The sequence below is a fragment of the Lonchura striata genome, chromosome 1, assembly GCF_046129695.1.
Source record: "Lonchura striata isolate bLonStr1 chromosome 1, bLonStr1.mat, whole genome shotgun sequence".
NCBI classification, from domain to species: Eukaryota; Metazoa; Chordata; class Aves; order Passeriformes; family Estrildidae; genus Lonchura; species Lonchura striata.
Genome location: NC_134603.1, coordinates 33,200,511 through 33,224,019, shown reverse-complemented (window position 1 = coordinate 33,224,019; position 23,509 = coordinate 33,200,511). Strand labels below are relative to the sequence as shown.

Genomic DNA, 23,509 nt, shown 5'->3' with positions numbered 1-23,509 from the left:
TCCCCCTTGTTGTCCTAGTAACTGCTTAGCCATCCAGCACAATATTTTTATACTGTATAATAATAACCAAATACCTTAACGTTTACTTTTTTACGGTTGAATTCCCAAACCCATGGGATAATTATTCTCTATCATCACAGCCTTGGTAACTAAAACAATGCTAGTGCTCATCACAGGTCTAGCACCCTTCTAGTGGTAGGGTACTCAAGTGGAGGGCACAAGCCATGCTTTTTATCACAATCAAAGGAGACCCAAATAAGACATTTGCAAATGGAGCTCTTTTCTTACTGTTTCTCCCAGCCCTTCTCCACTCCATTTATCCTCACTATGCTATTCCTATAAATCTGCCAATATAGGAACAACGGCCCATTCCCACAGCTATTAGTCATGTAAGTGGTCTTTCAACATCTATGAAGCAACTTATATGAAAAACAGCTTAAGGAACACACTCGTTAAATAAAGTAAGGTGGGGGGAGAGGGGAGTGGGGAGATGCATGGTAGAACTGCCTGAGTCCTCTTCTCACCCTCTCCCCTATACACAGTCCCTTATTGAGATTATAAATTTGCGACAAACAAAAATCCAATTACCAGAACCAATTTAGCAAGGAGTCACAGGCAGCAATTCTCCTTATAATTTTCATAAGTTGGCAGCCTCTCCCCCCACTATTGTTCGGTGACTAATGACGCTGTAATCTTAGCAGGGTCAGGAAAAGCACTGGGTTTAACTGGCTGCACACACACCGCGAGGCAGCGTCTCCACATTGCAGGGAGACATTCATCCCCGGGAGAGGAACCAGAATTAGCTCCAAAGCTTTGGAGCGAGAGGTAACCCCAGTCAGGGAACACGAGCAGGACAACTGCAAGGCCGCTAGGAAATCCCCTTTGCCGCAGGCAAGAATGCCAGCAGGGCCCCGAGCCGCTGTCATGTAGCTCGGCTGCGGAGTAGGTTGTGGGATCCATTATCTCCATTTAGCAGCTCAGCAGCTGCACGCAGGAGATGAAGAACAGCTATTGCAGACTATGACAAGGCTGAGGCTGCAGCCTGCCCATATACTGCTGGAGGGAAAAGGGAGAATAAACTCATGTTCCTCTCTGGAGGTTTCTGCACAAACAACTGAACAGCAGCAGTACTAACCCCGTCCTCTGTCATGAGAATTAATTTTCTCTTTAAATAATAGTTGAAATTATGAACAGGTTCTCCTTCCAAAATTAAATCAGGAAAGAGAAACAAATGTTCCTGTTTACTTTTAACAGCTGTTCAATCAAAAGGAAGAATTAAGTAAATTTAGAGTTGTTTCAAATACACAAGTTTACTTAATGAAAATATTACAAAGACATATATTCTCATGTGTAGTATAGACATATATTGTCAAACATTTAACTGCAAGAAAAACCTGCTCAGAAATGTGATTCTTTTCTACTTAGCAACTAACAACTCCTCCAGTTTTTTCATTTGAAATATTCTCCTTATTTCCATTCTTATGGTCTCTAAGGTTTCTGTAGAAGACCAGTCCTTCCTTCAGCCATACATTGTGCTGCTTATGGGCACAACAGAAAGGACATACACACGTCACAGGGATGCTCCAAGTCTGACCTGTGGCTCTTCTGCTCAAGCCTGATTGTTAGTGATCCACTGACTTCCACAGGCGGGCAGGTCTCAGCCCAAGCACAGAACAGCTAGAGCACAACCCAGGCTAAGACTCCCCCCCCCACCCCCCCCAAGCCCTGCAGACAATTCCATCATTAAATCAATGCTTCTGATCCTTTTCTTACGAGAGCTTCACAACTGGGTCATCTTTAACATATTTCTTTTTGCAGAAAAAATATAAGATCCTTTCCTCTCAAAGTATACAGCTGAAATGCTTTCCAAGATGTTACTGTTCCATCTCTTGACAACTGTCACCCTTTGCTGAGGATGACAATTCTGATGTTATACTAATTTTGCATACAGAAAAAAAAAAAAAAAAAAAAAAAAAAAAAAAAAAAAAAAGCAATACCCTTTATGGCAAACTCTATGCAGTCTATTGGCAGAGTCCTAGCTTTGCACTACTAATGCCAGCATTCACATTACTTACAGCTTTCACTTAAATTTTTCCAAGCACTCTCTACATTATCCTATGCTGCTCCCTCTTCCCTCCCTCTATTGAATGAGTTTCCAATAGACATCTGCAAAACTATTTCCCTGTCCTCCCTAAAATCCCATTTTATTGACATCCCTCTGCTTGAGATCTTACAAAAAACACCTTTACAGCAGTTAGATAACCAGTATGGGGTGCCAGATGTCTATTATATATAAACAGTGTCAGCTTTATTGTTTCATTAGGCTCTTCTAGCCTGTGTATTTAATTTTAGCCTCCAGCTTCTATGGACTATATTTTTATTTGCCTGTAGAAGTTAACACAACAGCATCCCAGTATATGACTGTGGCATGAAGGCACTACTGAAATAGAAATTATAGGCAGCAGAGAGATGATTTTTCAATCATACTATTTCCTAGCAACTATGAATTATCAGTTCCTTAAAAGCTAAAATGTTGATTCAGAAGTTCATTTTAGCTGCTGCTGGCAAGGATTTTGCACTTTCTCCTACAGAGAGGTGGGTTTTTTGGATGGGGGAAGGTGGGTGTGGAGGTGTGTTTGCTTCAGTTCTATTGTGCAGCTGCCTGCAGAAAGCAAAACCATTAACCTTGTTTGGCTATATTTAATTTCATGAGGAGAAGTTCATCACTATTCAGCCTGTAGATGAAAATCCATGTGCTACTCTGTTCCTGTCCCTCTTGCTTGTCAGAGCACACCATAAATCAGCAATATTTGAGAGGTCAGATGTTCAGTTCTGCCCTATGGAGCTACTCAACACACAGTTCAAAAGGACACTTTAAAAATGCAACAAAAAACATCTCTCTTGTGTCTAAGCAAAGGATTGTATCAATATATTCTTAAAGCTGTGGAACAAAAGCAAAATCTTATTCACTCAGTCTCTGAAAGCACTTTTGCCTCAAGATATTTTATGGAGTGTTTACTTGGTGGCACACAGTTTGGACTGAGCTTGATAATATACAAAGGTGCTAAACTTATAAGACAATATGGCCCATTTCTTTGATTGGCGACTTATGTCAACAATTCCAAAATCTGTAACACACCTGATAACTACTGCTAAATTCAGGGGTGAAAAGGCCTGCAGCAGACATCCCAAATTAGCTATTTCTGGTAAACAAAGATTTTTTAAAATATCCGTTAAGTGGTGAGCAATCCAGAACCAGGCACACCCAGTGACTTCTCAATACAGAAGAGGGGAAAGGAATTGGGAAAACAAGGTGGAAAGACATTACAAAAACTAAACAGGCAAGTACAGCTACAAAATATAATTGATAATAATAGCCTGCACATACAAAGACTTACAGCTTTTAAATAGACTTCAAAGAAACAGACTTCAATCATTACTTAGCTACCTCCACAGCTGCAGTAGGTATTTTTATCTTCTTCTCCCTCCTCGAACATGCTCAGGTGTCAAATTATATTTGGCACTTCCTAAATTCATAATCCTGTCACGTTTTACAGGACTAGTTCTGTCTCATTCACTATTTGCTAAACTATTGCTATTCAGAGATACATTTTTTTTACTGTAATAACAATAGAATACTTCACTGTTTAAAATTTAATGAAGCAAGGGGTCTTCTAAACTGCTGAGAGCTGGCCTGTTGCTCTCTCAGCAAAGGCAATCATCATTTCATCTCCAACTGCAATAAAATCAGAGTTAAGTGCTCAAGCAAACATTCATTTTTATTCTAGGAATATAACAAAATAAGGAGGAAAAAACCCCACTACAGCATTGGCTACATGCTATATCTAATTAATGGTAATATCTGTTTATACAGACCTTGCATCTGGTAGCTATAGGGAGCCTGTCCAGGTTGAGGTGTGCTAAAGCTGGCACCGTAGCTTAGAAATCCTGTCTGTCCAGGTGACTGTGACTGTGCCAATCCACCTTCTGTCTTGATGCCTGCCCACAATGCACCTAAATCAGTTAGTGACAGCAAATCTATTTGTTCATATTCAAACAGGGCTGGAAAATAAAATCTTAATTAACTTAACAGCCATTTTAACATATACCTACTATTGCCTCAGAGAACAAATATTGAGAGCATGCACAAATTAATAGGGTAAGGGCAGTCTAAAAGCACATTGAAAACTGAAGTTCACCAGGGAGAGGTTAAATTCAAAACTGTGTTTCCAATAACTGCAAAAGAAATTTATACATGAACAGGAAGTTGCATTATTCCTTTTTTGCTTTCCTGCCAGAGGCAAACTTTTCCATATATTCATGACATTACACAGAGGTAGATTAGCAACTTTATATGAATTTAATGAAGCATAGCATAACCAGGCTCTCCTGCCATCTACCCATTAATGACATAAATGAAAATTGCATTGTATATTATTCCTACATGAAAATTACACAGCTCCAAGAATTGCTTTTTTAAGAATTAGAAGTGGACAAAGAAAACTAGCAGTATTAAGTGCAATGATGATTTTTCAAAGGCAATTAAACACTAATTCAGTTCTTAACAAATAAGCACCTAAGAGACAGGAACTATTCCTGAAGCAATCTTCTGAACTGGGTAAAACATAGCAAAGTCATTAATCTGCACTGATGGAGAAATCCATTACCTACCACATTACTTTCTCCTTTCTAAATTTAGTTATAAAATAATCCAAAGTCTGATCAGTGAATGACTTGCTGTCCAGTTTCAGTGATTCTTCCCTCAATTTGTAAGGCAATGAGCAAGCAAATATCAGCAAGCAAAATACTGAGGAAATGCACACAATTCAGCCTCTATCTCTTAGTTTTAATTGTAACATTGTCCCAGCATGAACTACAATTTTAAAATAATTAGAGCCGAAGTAATGGAAAAGTGATACAATATTCTTAGGTTTCACTGTGGCATTCAGTGATACCTCATTGTTCAGAAACCAACAATATTTGAACTGAATTAACTAAGTGTGAATTAGTAACATTCCTTTGAAAATTGCTGTTAATCTAAATCCATTTCCTGGTTGGATTTTTCTTTAGACGATATCCAACAATGTTTCAAGGTAGGAGAGAGATCAGAAGCTATGCATTGGCAAAACTTCAATACCTCCCTATATACAAATGACAGCATATTTTCTACCATCTAAGTAATTATTTTTCAACTGTTGTCATCAATTAACCTCAATTCCTTCTGCCAGACCTTCTAACTGCTGAGCTAAACCTGTTTGCTTGTTTTTCCCTGATGCTTACTTGATTCTTCTGTTTCATGTTACAATTAAGCAGTTCAAATGACAAATCTTGACACCTCATTTCCAAGGGGAAACTCCTGCTGTGGATAGTTTGATATCAACAATCCCTATTTGTTGTCTGTTTAAGGACTTCTGAAATGCTGATTAAATATGGCTTAGAGAAAGTTTAACTAAATAAAGCATTAAATTCCTCATCTAAATTTCCTTTCACAGCCTGATCCAACTTTCAATCTTGGACAGAGCAGGAGATGATCAAAAGCAGCAGTAGGAGGATGCCCCTTGAGTGAAGACAACTTGGCACTGACGTGCCCTTTTGCAAGCCTCCATGCCATGAAGAGCCTTTCATCTCCTGGGGCTTACTCTCACAGTTGCTCTCATCTACAAAGCCTTGACTTATCAAACCTTGATGCTCCTTTCTCCCAAGTCTAATGTACTCAAAGAAGTGGGAAGAGACAGTGACACGAGAGGACTGCCATGGTCTGGAAGGTAAAGAAGTTGGTAAGCAAAGCCTTTGCTAGATGCTAGTGCTGGAGCAAGCAGGAGGAAAGAGCGTCAGGAAATTCTCCAGCCTCCTCAGGGGCTTTGCAGATGAAGCAGAGCCAGGAGCCCCAGGGCAGCAGCTGTCAATGGCATTCTCCTCCACCCCCCTTCCTGCCTGCATGGCTGCATGGCTGTGGAGGTGAGGAACTGCAAAAATGAAGAGGCTAGAGATACAGTTGAGACAGCACCTTCCCAAACTCCACTCTAGAGAGAAAACCTGAGGCAGGCTGATACAGGAACTCATGAATACTCTTTCTTCCAGTAGATCCAGAGTAAAGAAACAAAAAGAAAGAGGCCTCAACTCTGTTTTCCCTTTCACATAGGCATAAGTCTTCTCCCTTTATACTGCTATAAGATTTCTGCCTGGATGAAAGGCAAGACAGAGGGTACATGGGTCTAAACTGCAGATTAAAGAGTAGAATTTTGGCTCTAAGCAAAGCTTCAGCTCTTGCCTATTGCAAATGAGTGTCCTAATGCTCCCCAATTTTATCTCGGAGCATAGATTATATGGCATGCCTTAAATATGCAAAAAAAATATGTTAAATCCTAAAACTTTTTAATAGTTATTTGCTTTTAAATATTACTCCTATAAAGTACATCAGCAGGGAGCACCTTAGCGTCAGCCACAAGGCACAAGTCTGAAAAGAACAAAACACATAAAAAAAGAACAAAACACATTCTCTTGGCTCAGATGCTGAGGCTTTCAGTGGTCAAAAGTAGTTCTGCAATGTAAAACATTGCAAATTTATCTGAAGTCTTAGGCATGGGGGATGGACTAGGCAAAAAACCAAACCAAAACAAAAGAGCAGGCAAGCATGTTAACCCCCACAAGCAGTTGCCAAGTAAAGCAACTCTCAATTACAGCTCCGACGACAGTGAGACAGCTAAACTCAAGTAGTGAAATCAAGGCCTGGCTGAAGTCAATGGGAATTTTAGAAGTGACTTCAGTGAGGTCAGGATTTATTCCAGAAGAACCAAGCAAAAACCAAAAAGTCACTGTCTGGGCTGCCCAAGCCTAGCAGTCAGCCAAGTATGAACAGGAGGTGTCCACAGGAGAAACAGGTCAACAAAAGCAGGGTGGGGAAAAGGGCTGTCTGTTATCATCCCCTCTGATCCAGGTGGAATTAGAATTAGCAGACAAGCTCTCATCAGCAACAGCAGCTCTCGTGTGTGCGTGTGTGTGTGTGTGTCCAAGACTCCCCATCTCATAGTGTAAGTTTAAAATACGTGCATTTGAACTGAAACATCCAAATTATACTTAAAAACCTATTTTAAAGTAAGGGGTGAAATAATGTATTTTACCTAGTGTTCACCATAATCTGCCATAGGATATACTTGAGATCCAGTGGATTTTCAACTTGCAGACTTCAAGATGAGGGATTCACCAGTTTTGCACTAAAACTTTTAATACTTTTAAAGTGAACAGCCTATATGGTGAGTTCTGTCCATTTGGTATAAAACTTACATTATATGAACATATTTTTACAAAATATACTGCTCAAAGCATGTGGATTGTATATTTTTAATATATTCCCCCAGAGAAATATAAGACCTATTTTCTAATAATGCATCCTTGCTGCTGCATTGCTATGTGGTCTGCCAGCAGACAGTCTGGCAGGAAAATGGTCTCACCCATGGCAGCTTGTTTTTAAATTAAATTTTTTGGGAAATATTTGCTACTTAGTACTATCTCCTTCATCAGGCAGACAGAGCTTTAGTGGCAATTTACCTCAATTTTCACCTCCAGGGAGTTTTAAAACATTGGAAAGAGAGGATTTTTTTGATGGAGGCACTTTTGAATCAGTTTTTTTTTGCCTTCTGAAAATCAGCACAGCCTTGCAGATTCATCTGGGTTCTAGTAATCTGTATCAGCTGAAATTCAGTCCTTTACAACCCGATGTAACCTCATGCACTGCTGGGGAGCAGAGCCCTGAGCAAGTCGCCAGGGGCTGGGCCTGTGTCATGCAAACCCAAAATCTCTGTTCCCATTTCACTGGTGTGTTTTTGATGTCACCAACAAGATGCTAATGATGAGCATCTCCTCCTAACCCCAAAATAGGCTTATTTTCTTGAGTACCCTTTTAGCTCTTTAATACATACATTAAGCATCACTTAATCCAAGGTGAGAAAACTAACAGTCCTCCACAAGAAATGCTCTACAGCTGTCCCAGTAAGCACTAACCTAAGGGTCACACAGGCTTGATCTAAAGAACATTTACCTCAGGAATAAAAGAGCACAGCTGTGATTTCTTACCATAGGAAGGGATTCCGTAGGGCTGGCCGGGCTGGGGGTAAGTGGCATAGGCTGTAGCTTGCTGCATTCCCGCTGTAAACTGTGTCTGCCCATAGGCAGCCATCGTTTGTGAAGACGGGGTAGGGAGAATATGTGGGTAGGGTCTGCTATTGATTACAAGTGACAGAAAATAGGACAGACACTGCATTAGACAGACATGCACGTAGTTATTTTTAGCCTTATTATAATCCTACTGCTTCATTAACACATAATCATAGGCAATGCTAGACAATGGAAACTTTAAGAGACAAAATAAGAAAGAACTAATAATATAATAATAAAGAAACAATAAGAAATCAATAATAAAATAATAAGTGAAATAAGAACTTTACAAATATTTTTCAAATACATTCTTAGCATTTAAAAAAATTTCCCTAGAAGCTGCTGCAGTTTAAATTATGGCTTAACAGATGGATTCAATTATTATTTTAAATGAGGTTGAAATCTGCCTATTCCAGTTATTATTACTACTACTACTATTATTATTATTTTAAAAAGATATCATACTTGGAAGGGTAAATCTGTGGTGGGGAGAACTGGTGTGTTTGTCTTGGGCTGAAACCACTGCTTCCAATTGCTGCACCAAGGAGAAAAGAAAGCATACAGAAGTGTAAATATACACACCAAAGATAAATATTATTTTTCCTAATAGAATTTCAGAGTATTAACAAGATTTTAATTAAATTCAAATATCATTGATACCTTAGATAGAAAATACTATTTTATGAGGAACTATACAGGAATTCTTAACATTAAAATCTTGATTGCAAATCTCAAATACTAAATTGCCCCTTTGTACAATTCCTGAGCCATAGTTTATTCTTTGGTTGCACACAGGCAACATTTTCAATGCAAACAACCTATTTCCTAATGGAAACATTTCTCTTCATATTTTCAAAGGATTGTTGGTATCTCAAGTGCAACATTTTATTAACTTTTAGAATTTTTAAGACCTACACTTTATGAAGGAGCTTTATGCGTGCCTCGATTGAAAACATATGGCCCACTTCAGAGCACGTGCCTCTTTTAAAAAAAAAATTCCTAATACAGACTAAGCATTACCTTATACACTTCTAGTTTCTTCTACCTTATCTGCTGTCTGAAATGCTTTCAGCCCTTCAAATCAGTATTGCAGAAGGATGCCCAAGGTGCAGATGCAGTTAGTGAAGCAGGTAAGCGGAGGAGGCTGCGTGAGCCGCTCCCCGAGCAGCCCCAGCAGCGCTGCTGACACGGAGCCTCCCCCAGCACAGCTCACTTCTGTCAGCATTTCTGGGTGCTGCTCAGAGTGTGGCAGCTCTGCTGGCCTCCTCTGCTCAGGACCATATTCCTGGGAGCCCTTCCCTCTCTGGTTACTGTCTGGGTGTCACTTCTCCTCTAGGTCCCAAGGTGGGCTTGGGAGCCTTTGCCAGGAAAGGGTCAGCAGCAGGTTATGAGACTACTGTAAGATCAGACAGCCCGAGAAAAAACAGGCCTTATTGCTAAGTACTTGGAAATAAACAAGGCACACATAATTACCCCTCACCAGCTACCCCCTTCCTGGCCAGCTACAGTGAAAATCCATCATCTTTACACTCTGGGTGGGAAGCAGGGACCCTCTTTCTGTGCCTTCTGCATCCGATAATTTTTCTTTTCTGTGGCCTGTGAGGCTGCAGATATGCCAAATGTTACACTCCAGCCTTTACTCAGATCACCACAGATGTATGTAGCTACAATATTTATTTCTTTCAGAGAATTAAAATACCTTAGAAACCTTTCTTTGGGCTTTCAGGCTTGATGCTTTCAAACTCAACCGCCTTTACAGAAAATGGAGGCTGTGACAAGACCAGGAAAGGGCTGGCTACCAGGAGTCTGACTGGTTGTCAAATTTTGCTACTACTGAAATACAATCCCACAATATATTATTAGATTCTTTTCAGATTTGATTTGCACAATAAAACCAAAATGCTAGAAACACCACAATTAGTCCACATGTGTGCAAAACACCTTAGGTTGTTCTCACAGTGTTTGTATCTTGTATGTCAGAAGCATTTGGCTTCTTCTAAGAAAAGAAGCCTGACAAAAGAATGAATACTTTGGTAATAATAAATTACATTAAGTGAAGAAGACCTACCCCTCAATTAGAATAATAATCACAGAGGCATGTATGTTTTCTCACAGAAAATAAAAAGTAATTACTCTGGGCCAGAATACTCCCCAGTGAGACTCCCACTGAAGACTTCAATGGACATTAATAAGCCTGATACTGTAATGCTCCTTACTTGGTGAAAACGCCTGTCGACTTAGACTAAAATGAACAGAAATAGGCATAAGATGGAAAGTACAAAAGGCTTTTTAGGAGAGGTGCACAGGTTTAGATCACAGGGAATAAGAAAATAATAAATGAAAAAAATGCTGAGCTTAAAACTTTTTCTTATTATTTTCTTAAAACTTTTTTCTTATATTCCTTACCTGATCCTGAGAAATTGTCTAAAGACCCGTCTGTGGCAGTAGTAGTAGCAATCTCACTGCTGTTCATTGGTTCTGTTTTAACTATAGAAATATAAACAGAAGATATTCTATATGCTCCTAATATTCTTGCAGGCGCATGCACACACACTCACTACAAACACAAAGTCAATAAAGCAAAAATCTGCCAAAAATGTTCTAAATCATGGCTATCGATATTTTGCATTTTATGTACCCGTGTATACAAACAGTGCAAAATATTGGCAGCTATGATTTACACATAAATATAAGATGATCAAGAGGGTTATTCCTGTCCCCAAGGAATAAGAGCCACTGTAACAAACCAGAAGTCCCCATGCAACTCTCTGCACCTGTCCTGATTCCTCTTAATCCTACAGACCCAACAATAAGGATCCACATTTAGATCAGGTCACCCAGCATTTACAGGCTTGAAAAACAGCAAATTGAATGAGACAAAAGAGAAAATATTTTTTAAATGGTTTTTGCTGAGGACTGTTCAAATTTTGTTTCCAATTAAATACTTTTTCAGAGGAAAATTAAGGATTTGTGATGAATTAAAACACTTTTCTTGTGGTGGATTTCTCCTCTCAAAATGAAAACCAACTTTATACTCAACAACCCTGAATAAAAAAAGAGGACACAGTCTTCATCAAATATTTCAAAGAATGCTTTTACACTTTATCCCTCTGTATCCACAAAGTAACATGGCCGTTTGAGAGTAGAAAAGGAAGAGACCAAGAGATTATTGCCTGGCTCATGCTGATTCATAATCAATAATCAATTAATGACTTTCAATAAAACCTCAAGTAAATAAACAATTTATCTTTCTTTCAGTCCAGTGCAAAGTCTGTAATGTTAAGATCAGGACAGTATCCTGATCCAAAGAGCAAGGATGGGGCTGACTTGGCATGGATACAAAATAGGCACCAATAGTTCCTAGTTTGTCATCTACACATGTGTGTTCAGGAATTACAACCATCACTAGCACTAGCACTTTGGTACCAACTCTGAAAAGCGTGAGGCAGAGGGACCTCTTTTCATAAAAGACCTTTCCTTTCATTGCCAGTCCACATTCTTATTTCTGCATGTTTTATATCCTTCACCAAGCTTCCTCCATGGGATTTGTAAGAAATCTCTCAAGATTTTACTAATCGTTCAGTATTTTCTTTTGACTCTCATGCAGGATTTCTGCCTGCTAACTTGGGAGGTCAAAGCTTAGCTGCACACAAAGAAATTCTTTATTCTGAGGGTGGTGAGACACAGGAACAGGTTGCCCAGAGGAGCTGTGGCTCCCCCATCACTTGAAATGTTAAAGGACAGGTTAGATTAGCCTCTGAGCACCTATTTGGATCTTTGTTCAAGATATCATTTTCTGACAAACATCATCAAAATCTAATTTCTGTTTCTATGACTAATAAGCAAACTGTTGCACTTCTGTGCAACATAGTTTTAAACTGAATGCTGTTTACTACACGTAGTATTTTTGAAAATACAGGAAAACATATGAAATACAGTGCAGTGCCATCTTCATGGGAAAGTTGCTGACTGAGGTTCTCAACATTTTTTCATAAAAACTTTATGTCATCTCTCAGGAGATGTTTTATCTCCTGACTAAAAAAAAAAAAAAAAAAAAAAAAAAAAAAAAAAAAAAAAAAAAAAGATATAAGACAGGATGTTCCTATTACTCCTGGATCCCTGGATCTGGATACCCATTACTACTTGGGTGATAATAAATATGCCCTAGAATGATGTTTTTAGAAACAACCACAACCTTAATGAACCTTTGTGTCACAGATAGTTGGGAATTTAATGAAGATGAATAGGTACTGAAAAACTCTCTATTCCCCAAGCACTTTAATTAAAATGCCTGAAAATTACTGCATATTTCCTTCTATCAGTCTAAGAATATTTAAGAGGATGAAATCTTGCTATACAAAGAAATAAAATGAGAAGAATAGCCATGGGTTTACCTATTGCAAATATTTACATACTCTTACTGCTAAGGAAGGTCTCTTGTTTGTCCAAGACAAAACTGACTGGCCATGGAGCATATTTTACGCCAGAATCACAGGGAAGAACTGCAAAGGCACTGCCTAAGAATTCAAGTCTCACAGCCTATCCCAGCAGCATGAGTCATCCATATCTATGATGAGAGACATATGGAGCTGTCCAAGGAAGCCAGGCTTTGGGCGGGCACAGATCTGGCCCTACCACATGCTGCTTAAGGGTGCCCTGGAGTTCAGCTCTTCACATTTTCCATAACAATTAACATTTCTGGGACATGTCCTAAGCTTTCACAGGATGACACTGGGAAATGTGTGGGAATATTGCCACATCTAGACAACACACATTGAAAGATTGCCAGTAACAGCCAACACCATGCTCAGTTGTGGCAGAAACTGTGGAAAGTGACACAGGAAAGTTCCCATTTCTGCTGCTCTATTATCAAAACTGACCTTTACAGAGATGCAGAATCATCAGAGTTGAATTATAAGGACAGACTTTGATTTAGCAATGTACTACTAAGTTTTAGTGCCACCCAAACCACTCATGTAATAGATTATCAAAAAGAAGTTCAAGAAGCAGACTAATGTCTTCCTAATCTGTTGTTATTTAGAATTAGTGATTTAGATTTGGTTTATATATCAAGGAGCTTAACCAACTATATCAACAAAGAGATTTTTTTCCCCTTATTTTTTGTTCCTAGTCATTTGTGAGATTCTAGAAAGACCTAAAAAGAAACTATGTAAGAAAACACATGGAACAGTAGAAAATATAGGAGTAGCAGATAATAGCACACATGCTAGCTTGGAGAAATAAAGCAAAAAAATTCAGAGATGTCACAACTGCTGGTCCAATGTTATATAGACCGTTAAGATTTTTCTTCTAAAGAAAGATTGTGAGTGCAATGTTCCCTGTTTTGTCAGCTGTATAGCAAAAGGTGGTTTAAAACTACTTACATGGCAGTTTCTGAACTCTATTGAGAGAGAGAACTTCAGACCAGAACCCACAAGTTTGTGTGGTTCATTGGCCAAGTAACAACTTTCTGAGTTCACAGTTTGTCATGGAGTTCCTGGTATACATAAAGAGTAACACCCAGTAAATAGTGTTATGAGGAATGAGATGCTAGCTATTTTAAATATGGATTTTGAGACCTAATATTTGGCTACTCCTAGCACAGAAATTCTAGGAATACTTCATAAAGATTTCAAGCATGCAAAAAGAAAGATTTTAAAATATCTTTTTAAAATTGCTTTTATTACAATAAATACATATAAGACTTGCTTTACTGAACTCATCTTTGTTAACAGCTATGCCATATATATTAAATTAGAATAAAAATATTGCAAACATGCCTGAAAGGTATAAAATAAGTTTTAATTTTGCAGTTTTAGGATTGAATTAACACTACGATGCTATATTCTTTGCAATTTACAAAAAATTGGGCAAAAATAAATTATTCTTGGCTGACAGCTCTCTGTGTTCATGGGCTATAAGACTCAACAAAGTGTGGTAGTTTGTTTATAGACATACATAAAAATACAATCTCTTGCCCTGTTTTGGCTGGCATCTTCAAATAATAGTAGTAACTAAACACCATGTAAATCTTGATAAAGTACTTTATGTATAATCAGTTGCTATTCACACACTGTTTTGCTTGACATCGTCCTATTTCTGTACTCACTATAGAAGCCCAAAGTTCACCTAGAACATAAAGATAATTTTTTCTAATAACAAGACAAAAATTCTACCTTGAATCATTAAACTGATTATATTTTTGATTATTTTATTCAAACAGCCCTTTGTTTGTAGTGAAGAATCTTGCAATTATAGAAAGGTCACAGATTACTACTCAATTATACTAATTCATATCCCAGATATTATTGTCTCTTTCTAAAACAGATTATCAATTCATCAGCTTCTGACCATGAAGCCTGATAAACTTACTTGTTAGTGCTCCTCAAAGAAGATAACTCTCCCTGAATCTCATTGCCTGGAAACTACCAGAAGGTAATTTCCAGCCTAAATTTTTGTATGGTTTTCAAAAAAAAGTCCCTGCACAAAGCAGCACATTCTAGTTCAAGCCCAGACTGTTCCCTGCTTTCCCCTCCTCTGATGTGAGAGGCTTCAAAACTCCTCCAATAATTGGCCTGTGATTAACACTTAGGTTTTACCACATACACCCCCAAGACCCTCATCTTCCTCTTATGTTATGAATTTCAGTTTAAAGAGCTTTAACATCCTTGTATCTCCTCATCTAGCAATAAAAACCTTAAATTTACAAAGAAATGGTGTCATTGCTACAGTGCAAAATCAGAAAGAAAATTCAAAAACATATGGATAGAGACAAAGGTGGAAAGTATTTGTAGCTGCTAAGGAAGATTCAACTTAGATATTTATCTGACAAGTACAGTTATGGGTTAAAATTCACTGCAACTGGGAGATGAGAGCATTTGAGTCAAACTAAGGCTCTTATCCTTTAACGCTCATATTATACCAAATGTTTGTATCTCTCTCCTGCAAATGGAGGCAGCATGTATCCCAAGCCAATCCTTTTACAAGTGTCATGGACTATCATATTTCCTTTTATACTTTCCTCTTTTCAGTTGGGAATCTGACTATGCACATGTTTAACAACTTGCAGTGTACCCAAACAGTATTCATATACTTTAACCAAAGCCAGACAAAATGACCACAGGTCATCACAGGCCCAGTCATTATAGGAAAAGAAGGTTGTCTTCACTACCTTCTGGGAATATGGAGGTCTACATGTGAACAAGAGAGCAGCATGGAGAAGTCAAACCTGCTCTGCCACTTAGGTGTACAAGATACACAAGACTATCTCATGAAGACAGAAGCACAATGACAAAGCAGGTGGGACTTTTCATAAATGGGAACCCATATGTTCTACATTTGGCCAGTGTCTGAGCTCCAGGACTGACAGACTTAAAGCCAAATTCACCTGGACAAAGAGACAAGTGGTAGCTTCTGTTCCCCTCCAGCTAGCACCAGCAGCAGCAAATTCCCTAGCTCCTGTCACCATGTTTCATCGAACATGGTGACACAGGTTCACTCACTGACCAGGGGTCAAAGGACTCAGCTAACCCAAAAGTGCAACCAAGTTCCATGCTTTTTTATCTACCTGGCAAAATCCATCAGAAGATTGTAAGGTACAAATGCTAAATCATCAAGCCACAAGTCTGAAGTTGCTAAGGCTCTTCAAATACTACCCTATTAAGGTGTGATCTTTGACCGAGATGTTCTACTTCTGTACCTTCTGCAGGTGCACAGTGGCAGCTGGGCCTGGATTTCCTTCTCATCTGTATTACTGGCCATACGACACTTCATATGACATTTTTGTATGGAATCACACAATGGTACACACACGTGCATAACAGGCTGGTCCCACAGGAAAGACACCACCCCTAGAATGATGTGTTGTTGGCTAGTTTTGAGAAAAGAAGTGGACATCCTCACAGGCCCTTGAAACCCCACAGCCTGTGCACAATCACTGTGCAGGTGGAGTTCTGGGGTCCTTGGAAACACTCAGAGGGTGCTCTCACACTACCACGCTTCATCCACTGTCTGAAACAGCATGTGTTGTGAACATCTATATGAGAAGCTTTCAAAATAAATGTTATTAAAATAATGGTGTTTCTAAGATTTTCCTTTTTTTTTTTTTTAAGTAATTTGTCATTTGGAGTATTTTGTTTACCCCAAATGCCCGTGGGAACCAGTATTGCTATTAACTTCTCATTTAAGGAGGTCCTTTCTTAAAGGAAAGACTCACCAAGGAAACTGAAATAGAGACTCTTTCAAAAATGGATGCACATACATATAGAAAAGACAGTAAGTAAATAAATATTTATTAGCCAGTCTCCTCCCCAGGACCTTGCAACAGGAGTTGCTCGACTGAGTCAGCAGAGAAGTGGACAAGTAATTTCACTGGCCAAGTGCCTATGAAAGAGGAATAATGGAGCATTATGCTACATGTGCTCAGGACAGAAAGACTCTTGGTGAAGCAGGAAAATAAAAGCACAGGTAAGACAGAGTCTGGAAGGAAGCCAGTGTAACACAGCAAGGAAAAAAAAGATGAAGAGGAGGAAAGAAAAGATAGTCCAAGTCAGCCCCTTGCCTTCACATAAATAAGCTGCACCTGATTTTTATCCTCCAGAAGTGACATCAGGTGGGAGATTCTTACTAGCCCCTAGAGACCCCCAGCTTGCTTTCTGGAGCCCAGGAGCTCTGCAGGTTTTGCCTCTGGCCAAACAATGGTTCTCTTGCACTCTTCTGGGATAAGTAGAGAAACAGCATCCACAGCTCTTGATGCTAGTACCTGACTAGAAGGCAAATATTACATCTACCTTTAGTATGCTATTATTTCAGGATGTCTAATTATGGAGGTATCAATTACAAGTTTCATACCATCAAGCTCCTTAGTGCAAACACAAGTGTAAAACTTTCAGCATACATAATTAGCAGGAACTCCAGAAATGAGTAATTAAAAGGTACTGGAATTCAACTAGAATCACCAGAAGAAGCATATTTTTGTCTGATTATTATCACCTACCACAATTTTGCATCCCAAAGCACACAAAAAACCAAAAAATCTAAAAGAAAATAGGAATAAATTAAAAATCATTCACTGCCAATGTGAATTGCTTAATTGCAATAATGAAAGATTATTTGGAGTGTGAGAAAGCATGCTAGAATTTAAAGAAATATAATTTATAGAAATATAATTTACTTTGAGAAATCTACATCACATGCCATAACAACAACCAGATCTACCCTCTCTATAGATTTTAACATCTTACTCCCCCATTACTTTAGGAAATACTGAGAACCATTTTTTCTCCATTCTGTAATACTGCAAGTTGACAGCAAACATACCACATAGTGCTGCCTTTTGAAACCCCCAAAGATGGATTTATGTTCACCAGACTTAAAACAACCTTTTTAATGGCCACAAATCAGATAGTCTCGTAGTGGAGAGCTTTGACTGCCTTTGTGTCAGATCTCATTCTCATGTTGCAGCAGGTACTTAAAGAGTGAGAATAATTTTTTTCCAAAGGATTTTTGATGTCCAACTCCCTTTGAAGCCTCCCTTCCTATGTATCTTTGAAAATCTGATCTTCAATTTGTTATCCATTTTCCCTTCCCACTTGATATGACAATGCCTTCCCTCCTTCCTCCTTAAACACTCAAATAAAAGGGCAGTAGCAGGTCTGTACTGCTTAAATGAATGAAGAGTAGTTGCTCAGAAAATAAGAGCTCCTTCTCCCAGTCCTCATCTATTCTTTTCCATTCCAGTTGCATAAAACATCATCATGATGGGCCACAGGCTTCTGTTTCTCACTCTATGCCATGCATCAGATTTGATTTACATTCTTAAGATAAAAGTAAAGATCACCGTAGGCAGAAACTGGATGCAGTTGTCTGCCATGGAAAACACATTTCCTACTCCTTTCAAGTTTACTGATTACTCACGGCCCTTCCCCTCTAAAGGGTATCTACCAAAGTGGGCACTGTGTTGGAAAAGCCACCAGCTGTCTGATAAAACTTAATGAATGGCAATTTTATGAGCTTCTGTTGTTATTGTTCCTTTAACTCCTTCAGTATCAACCCACCATGGCAATTCACTGACAAAGGAAGATTAGAGATAAGGCAAAACTATGAACATTTTGATCCCTGCTCCAATAATTTTTTTAAGAGGTTTTCTTTGGCAAGTTATACAAGGCCATAATTTTTATAGTGTCCAGCGCCTGCTACGATAAATACACTTAAAGAGAACACAAAAACCTCAAATACTGTAGTATTCATATAGTCAGCATCACCTTGGCACACTAGGCCTGATTTTTCTGGGTGCCTTTAGCCAGACATTTTAGTCCTCTGCATTTGATCCTGGGAAATTTCTGTCTGGTCAAGGTCTGTAATTTCCTTGTTACTTCCTCATCAGTGAAGACCATGCTGCCTGGCCAAGAGAAGAATTTTACTCTCTCAAGGTGAGATTAAGCACACAAAGAGTTATTATATATAAGCTGCATGTAGAGATTAAATTCAGACTCAATCGTACAACTAAATCCCCATTCAGTGCTTTGAAAACTTTCAGCTAAGTGTGAAGCTAAAAATATTAGCTAACAAAGTGAGCTATCTTCCAACCACATCCTCTTGCAGAAAAACATCAATAGAAGACAAGTCTGAAAATAAGCCTTAGAGGAATTAATGAACATTTGTTTGAAATGCAGCCATTTCACTTTGGGACATGTATTTTTTTTTCTTTCTTCTTTCTTCTTCCCCTCCCCTCATTTAGTGAACATATCCTGTGCTTCAGGGTATGGAAACCTGTCAAAATCACACCCATAGTCAAATCAAATTTAACATATCTTTACAAGATATTTATAACATGCAAATACCTAGAGGCCCAGCTTCTTGGCCACATGAAGACCTCTTATGATAGAGAAGGAAGGATATTTCATGTTAGTGAGAATGTGTCCATGGTAGACCAGAAGCTGGTTTCAAATATTACATTTGACATGTGAAGATTCAGCAACCCACATCCCCACTCCATGTGCAACAAACAAGCAAACCAGACTGCAGCATCTAGAAAGAGGTGTTCAGCAAGCCCTTACAACCACATCCTTACAATCAGCCACTTATGTCTCAGCAGGATTCTGCCTCAAGAATCCCAGAAAAAATAATTTTACTTCATCCTTCATTAAAAAAAAAATGAAACTTTTGTTTCATTCACTCCACTCCTTCTTAAGTCTCTTTAGCAGCTCAAGGATCCTAACAAAACCTTTTCTCAAGAGAAAACAGATTAGCAGTAGAAATTCCACCTTCAGAATCTTAGGCATCTGCTTCACTTGTAAATTTTGTCTCTTGGCACACATCTCATTCAGAAATAAATTATTCTGCTAGTTTTTTTGAAAAACTTTTCCTTCTTTGTCACTTAAGAGCAATCAGAGACAGGACTTTTCAAATTAGAGAGCTTAGAGCAGAACCGCCAAGCACAAGCTGTCTCTCAGGACACTTTTGGAACAACATCCGAAATTGCATGCTGAGTGCCCACGCCTGCTGCGCCCACTGCAGCACCCAAACCTGTGGGGCTCTGTGTGCTAGGGCTGAGCAACCAGTCTGCAGTGCTGAGGAGGGTCATGTCACCTGAGGGAAAAGGGCAAACAAAAGAAAACCGTTTGGCTTTATCTCAGGAGGCAAACATCTATTGCAAGTTAGAGCTTTCTGGGTAGAATTCACTCAATATTCTTTTAAACTGGAAAGTTCTAATGTCAGACAAATAAGTTACCATGGTTTAATTGACTTCCTTCAATAAACTCTGATACCTACCTAGAAGCTGAGATATTATTTCCAAAATTATTTTCCACCTGAGGTCAGTGCATTAATAGATATAGCATATACCTAATTTCCTGATGAAGAAATATTAAGCATTTCTCAAAGTGGATGCACACAGCACTACATGTCAAACAAAAACTCAAGTCAGATGATGAACATCTTTCAGTGTTTCAAGGAACACCCTCTATTTTTTTTTTATATGAAGAACCTTCAAGTTATATAGAAAGTAGAAAAGCTCATGAAGTTTACAATAAAGGCTTCTGTGAGCTAGAGGAATTTTAATTTGAAAGGGCAATTTTATTCTGTATCAAAAGTGGTATATACTTGTTAATATGATATAAAAATAGAATAACATACTTGTCTATTTTAAAGGAAGAAGATTCATTTACGGACAGAAAATATTTTCATGCTTAAACTCCATGAGCACAGTAAATACTTTATTTATCCTTTAAAAAGTTTTTTGGTTTTTTTGTTTTTTTTTTTTTTCCAAAGTACTTAATATTTGATTGAAGCAATACTTTTACAGCAATAGCAAAAAGTAAATTACACACAAGCCTGGCACAAGTCCCTGTTAATCTGATAACCTATAAACTGTCCCCACTACCAAGGACTCCAATTACAATGAATAACAAAAATATTTGGGGAATTGAGGGGGGGGCAACATCTGTTTGACTGACATGTGCCTTTCCTGAAAAAATGTGATCCATGTCCATAATCCTGAAGAGTTTGACAGCATTACTACAACCCAGTCCTTAGGAAAAAAAGGCATATCTTTGCTACAACAGTTGTAGCAGTTTACCTATGCATTTATACTGAAGACCTGAATACTGAATCTCCATGACTGTCTTTTCTAGTAATGTATTAAGTCTCTGTTCACACAGCCAGTTAAATATCATGTATGATCTTTCCCACTATTGACACAGAAATGCTACAGGAAAGAGCATTTTTTGCTGCTTGTTGCACAAACCCTTCTGTATTTCATTATATGTATTATTATATGTATTATAGATGTATTATATTACTGGCAAAGCTGTTAGGTTGTTCTGTTGTTAGTATTCTACTGAGAACAAACATAACTTATCAACTGCCTGACTGCTTCTTGAGAAATAGGTATCAGTTTACTCCATTGAATTACTACACCTGTTTGAATTTTGGCCACTCCATCCGAGCAGCAAGCTAGCCTGAGGAACTTTCAACACTTAGTTTTATTAGCCTATTTGACAAAATTCTCAAAGCCTTAGGAGGTTACAAAAAAAGTGAGAACATAAAGAAATACCAAAATAGTAAAAAAAGACTGAAAAATTACATTTTGTACTATGGCAATTGTAAACAACTACTTTTCTCTCATCATTAAACTTCCTTTTCCGTTTCTGGACTTGTTTTTTTTTTAAATTTAAGCTCTGCTCATACTACCTGCTTAGTCCATTCTAACTCCATGAAAGAAACAAAAACCTGTCATGAAAACTATTGCTGAAACTTGATAATAGTAACTACTGATAAACATTGAGCATTGCCTTTATATACCATATGAATAAACACAGAACACCTAAAACAGTAATACATTATGTAAGAACACCAAAGCAAAAAAGGAGAAAAAAGAAATTAAAAAAAATGGGAAAAAAAAGTCTGGCTCACCTTCTGTGCCATTGGGTGTCATGGAATTATTATTTATATGTGAGTTATCAAGTTTTGGACCACTGGGGGATTCACTACTACCACTTAGTCGTCTGTGTGGGCTGGCTAGATCCTGCATTTCCATAGACCTGAAAACAAGATGCAACTTGTTTTAGTGACATAAGTCAACATGAATTACAGAGAAACTGCCTTTATGAGATGCAGCCTGCTATTTATCAACATCCCAGAAACACTTAGTAAAAAATTAACTACTTTTCCCTACTTGATCTTTTCCCGTGCTTAACTCATGTTGTAGCCCCACACATGAGTGGCCAGCTACCGGAATTATTTTCGCAGCTTGTAACTAAATAAAACTTAGATCCAAGCACGGCGCTTTCAAAATTGATGTAATCTCATATTTTTAAAATATGTACAAAGATGGAACCACCAACATATGAAGACATATATTCGCTTAAAACAAATTAACACTCTGCTTCTTCAAGATTTACCACTCAGTGGCAATATAATGGGCCTCCAAAACAAATAAAACACTTGAAGCAATTGTGGAAAGCTATCATCTACTGACAGGGAATGAGATATTCCTGATGTATGTGTTTACTCTGGCAAACTACTTAATTGTTCCTCTGTTTCCTTTGAAACAAATGCAGCATTAAAACATTATTATGTCTGCTCACTTGTTTGCTTTGTGGATTACATAAAGCGTGCCCAATTGGAAAGGGATCTGACCGACATACAGCAAGTCCATAGAGGCGTTAGTGTGCCTTAGCACTCGGCTGTACCTCAGCAGCTGTCGCTTAGTCAAAAGGAGAAAACAGCAATTCCCATCTAAAGCAAAAATTAAACCTACAAGCGGCACAAAAGCAGCTGAATATTTAAGATTTGTGCTTTCAATAGCCCTATAATAACAGACCAATAGTCATCATCACTATGACATATCCCTTAGCTGGTGTTAGGGCTTATGACTGAAGTTCACTATCCTTCTGTTCCTTTATACCTAAAACTTTTGATAGTGTTATTTGATGTACTCATTTCTAAGTAATTGCTCCTAATAGAAACTTCATAGGTTACTGTGCCTCCAAGGCATTTGAACTAGTAATTTTTCAGTTTAAAAGAAATGCTTAGGTTTTTTTAAAGACTATTAAAATTATATATAAAATTACTCCCGCAGTAATGGTATAAATATTCTGAGCGTCATTTCAGGTATGAAGCTTTTGTATGTTAACTGAAATTTTACCACAGATTCTAAATATAGATTCTTCATTTAATATTTCTTTACCTGAAACCTTCTACACAAAAAGAGGATGATACTGCAATGAGTTCAAAACGCCTACATGAAATACAAACTCTAACAATTCAGTGGAAAAGTTATGTGCTCACGGTTTACAGACTCGGTTGCACACACGTAAAGGCTAGGCTCCAGAACTTACTCATCTGCTTAATGTGAGAAACAAGAATAAATATTTTACTTATCTCTTGAAGTTTAAAAAATTCCCCAACAATAGAAGGCTTGCAAAAAATTAACAATTTTCGGTCAAATTCTTACCTGCAGCTTGAGGAAACAGCAACATCTGAACTGGTTTGGGACTTCTGCACCTGTAAACCAGGGAAACAAACAGAAGCTTCTATTACTCCAGTTTACTATGAGGCCTTAACTTAAAGAAAGGATATCACTATGGATGACAATTCTGTCCTTTAAATCCAAAGGGAGAGGAGGAGGGTGCGGTGGCCCTGAAAGGCATATTGTCTTTAAATTGAAGGCTCAACTGTTGTTTCCCCGGCAGGTCTCTCTCCCTCCTCCCGCGCCAGGGGCCGGCAGCCAAGTGACGGGATAGTGATTCATCAGGGGCCCGTGACAGCTGCGGAGGGCTCACTCCTCCCCCGGCCCGGCCCGGCCCGGCCCGGCCCGGCTCTGCCCGGCTCGGCTCGGCTCTGCCCGGCTCTG

General features: G+C 38.4%; 1 protein-coding gene across 1 annotated transcript in view; it reads right to left on the bottom strand.

Moving 5' to 3' along the window:
- EYA1 (EYA transcriptional coactivator and phosphatase 1) overlaps positions 1-23,509 on the bottom strand; it is a 103,044-nt gene that overhangs the window by 58,171 nt on the left and 21,364 nt on the right. The window contains exons 2-8 of the mRNA XM_077783236.1: positions 23,111-23,160; positions 21,568-21,695; positions 19,681-19,743; positions 10,561-10,641; positions 8,620-8,689; positions 8,074-8,219; positions 3,877-3,999 (exon numbers count right to left, since the gene is read on the bottom strand). Of these exons, the coding sequence (XP_077639362.1) occupies positions 3,877-3,999; positions 8,074-8,219; positions 8,620-8,689; positions 10,561-10,641; positions 19,681-19,743; positions 21,568-21,695; positions 23,111-23,160 (661 nt within the window). The remainder of the gene's footprint in view (positions 1-3,876; positions 4,000-8,073; positions 8,220-8,619; positions 8,690-10,560; positions 10,642-19,680; positions 19,744-21,567; positions 21,696-23,110; positions 23,161-23,509) is intronic.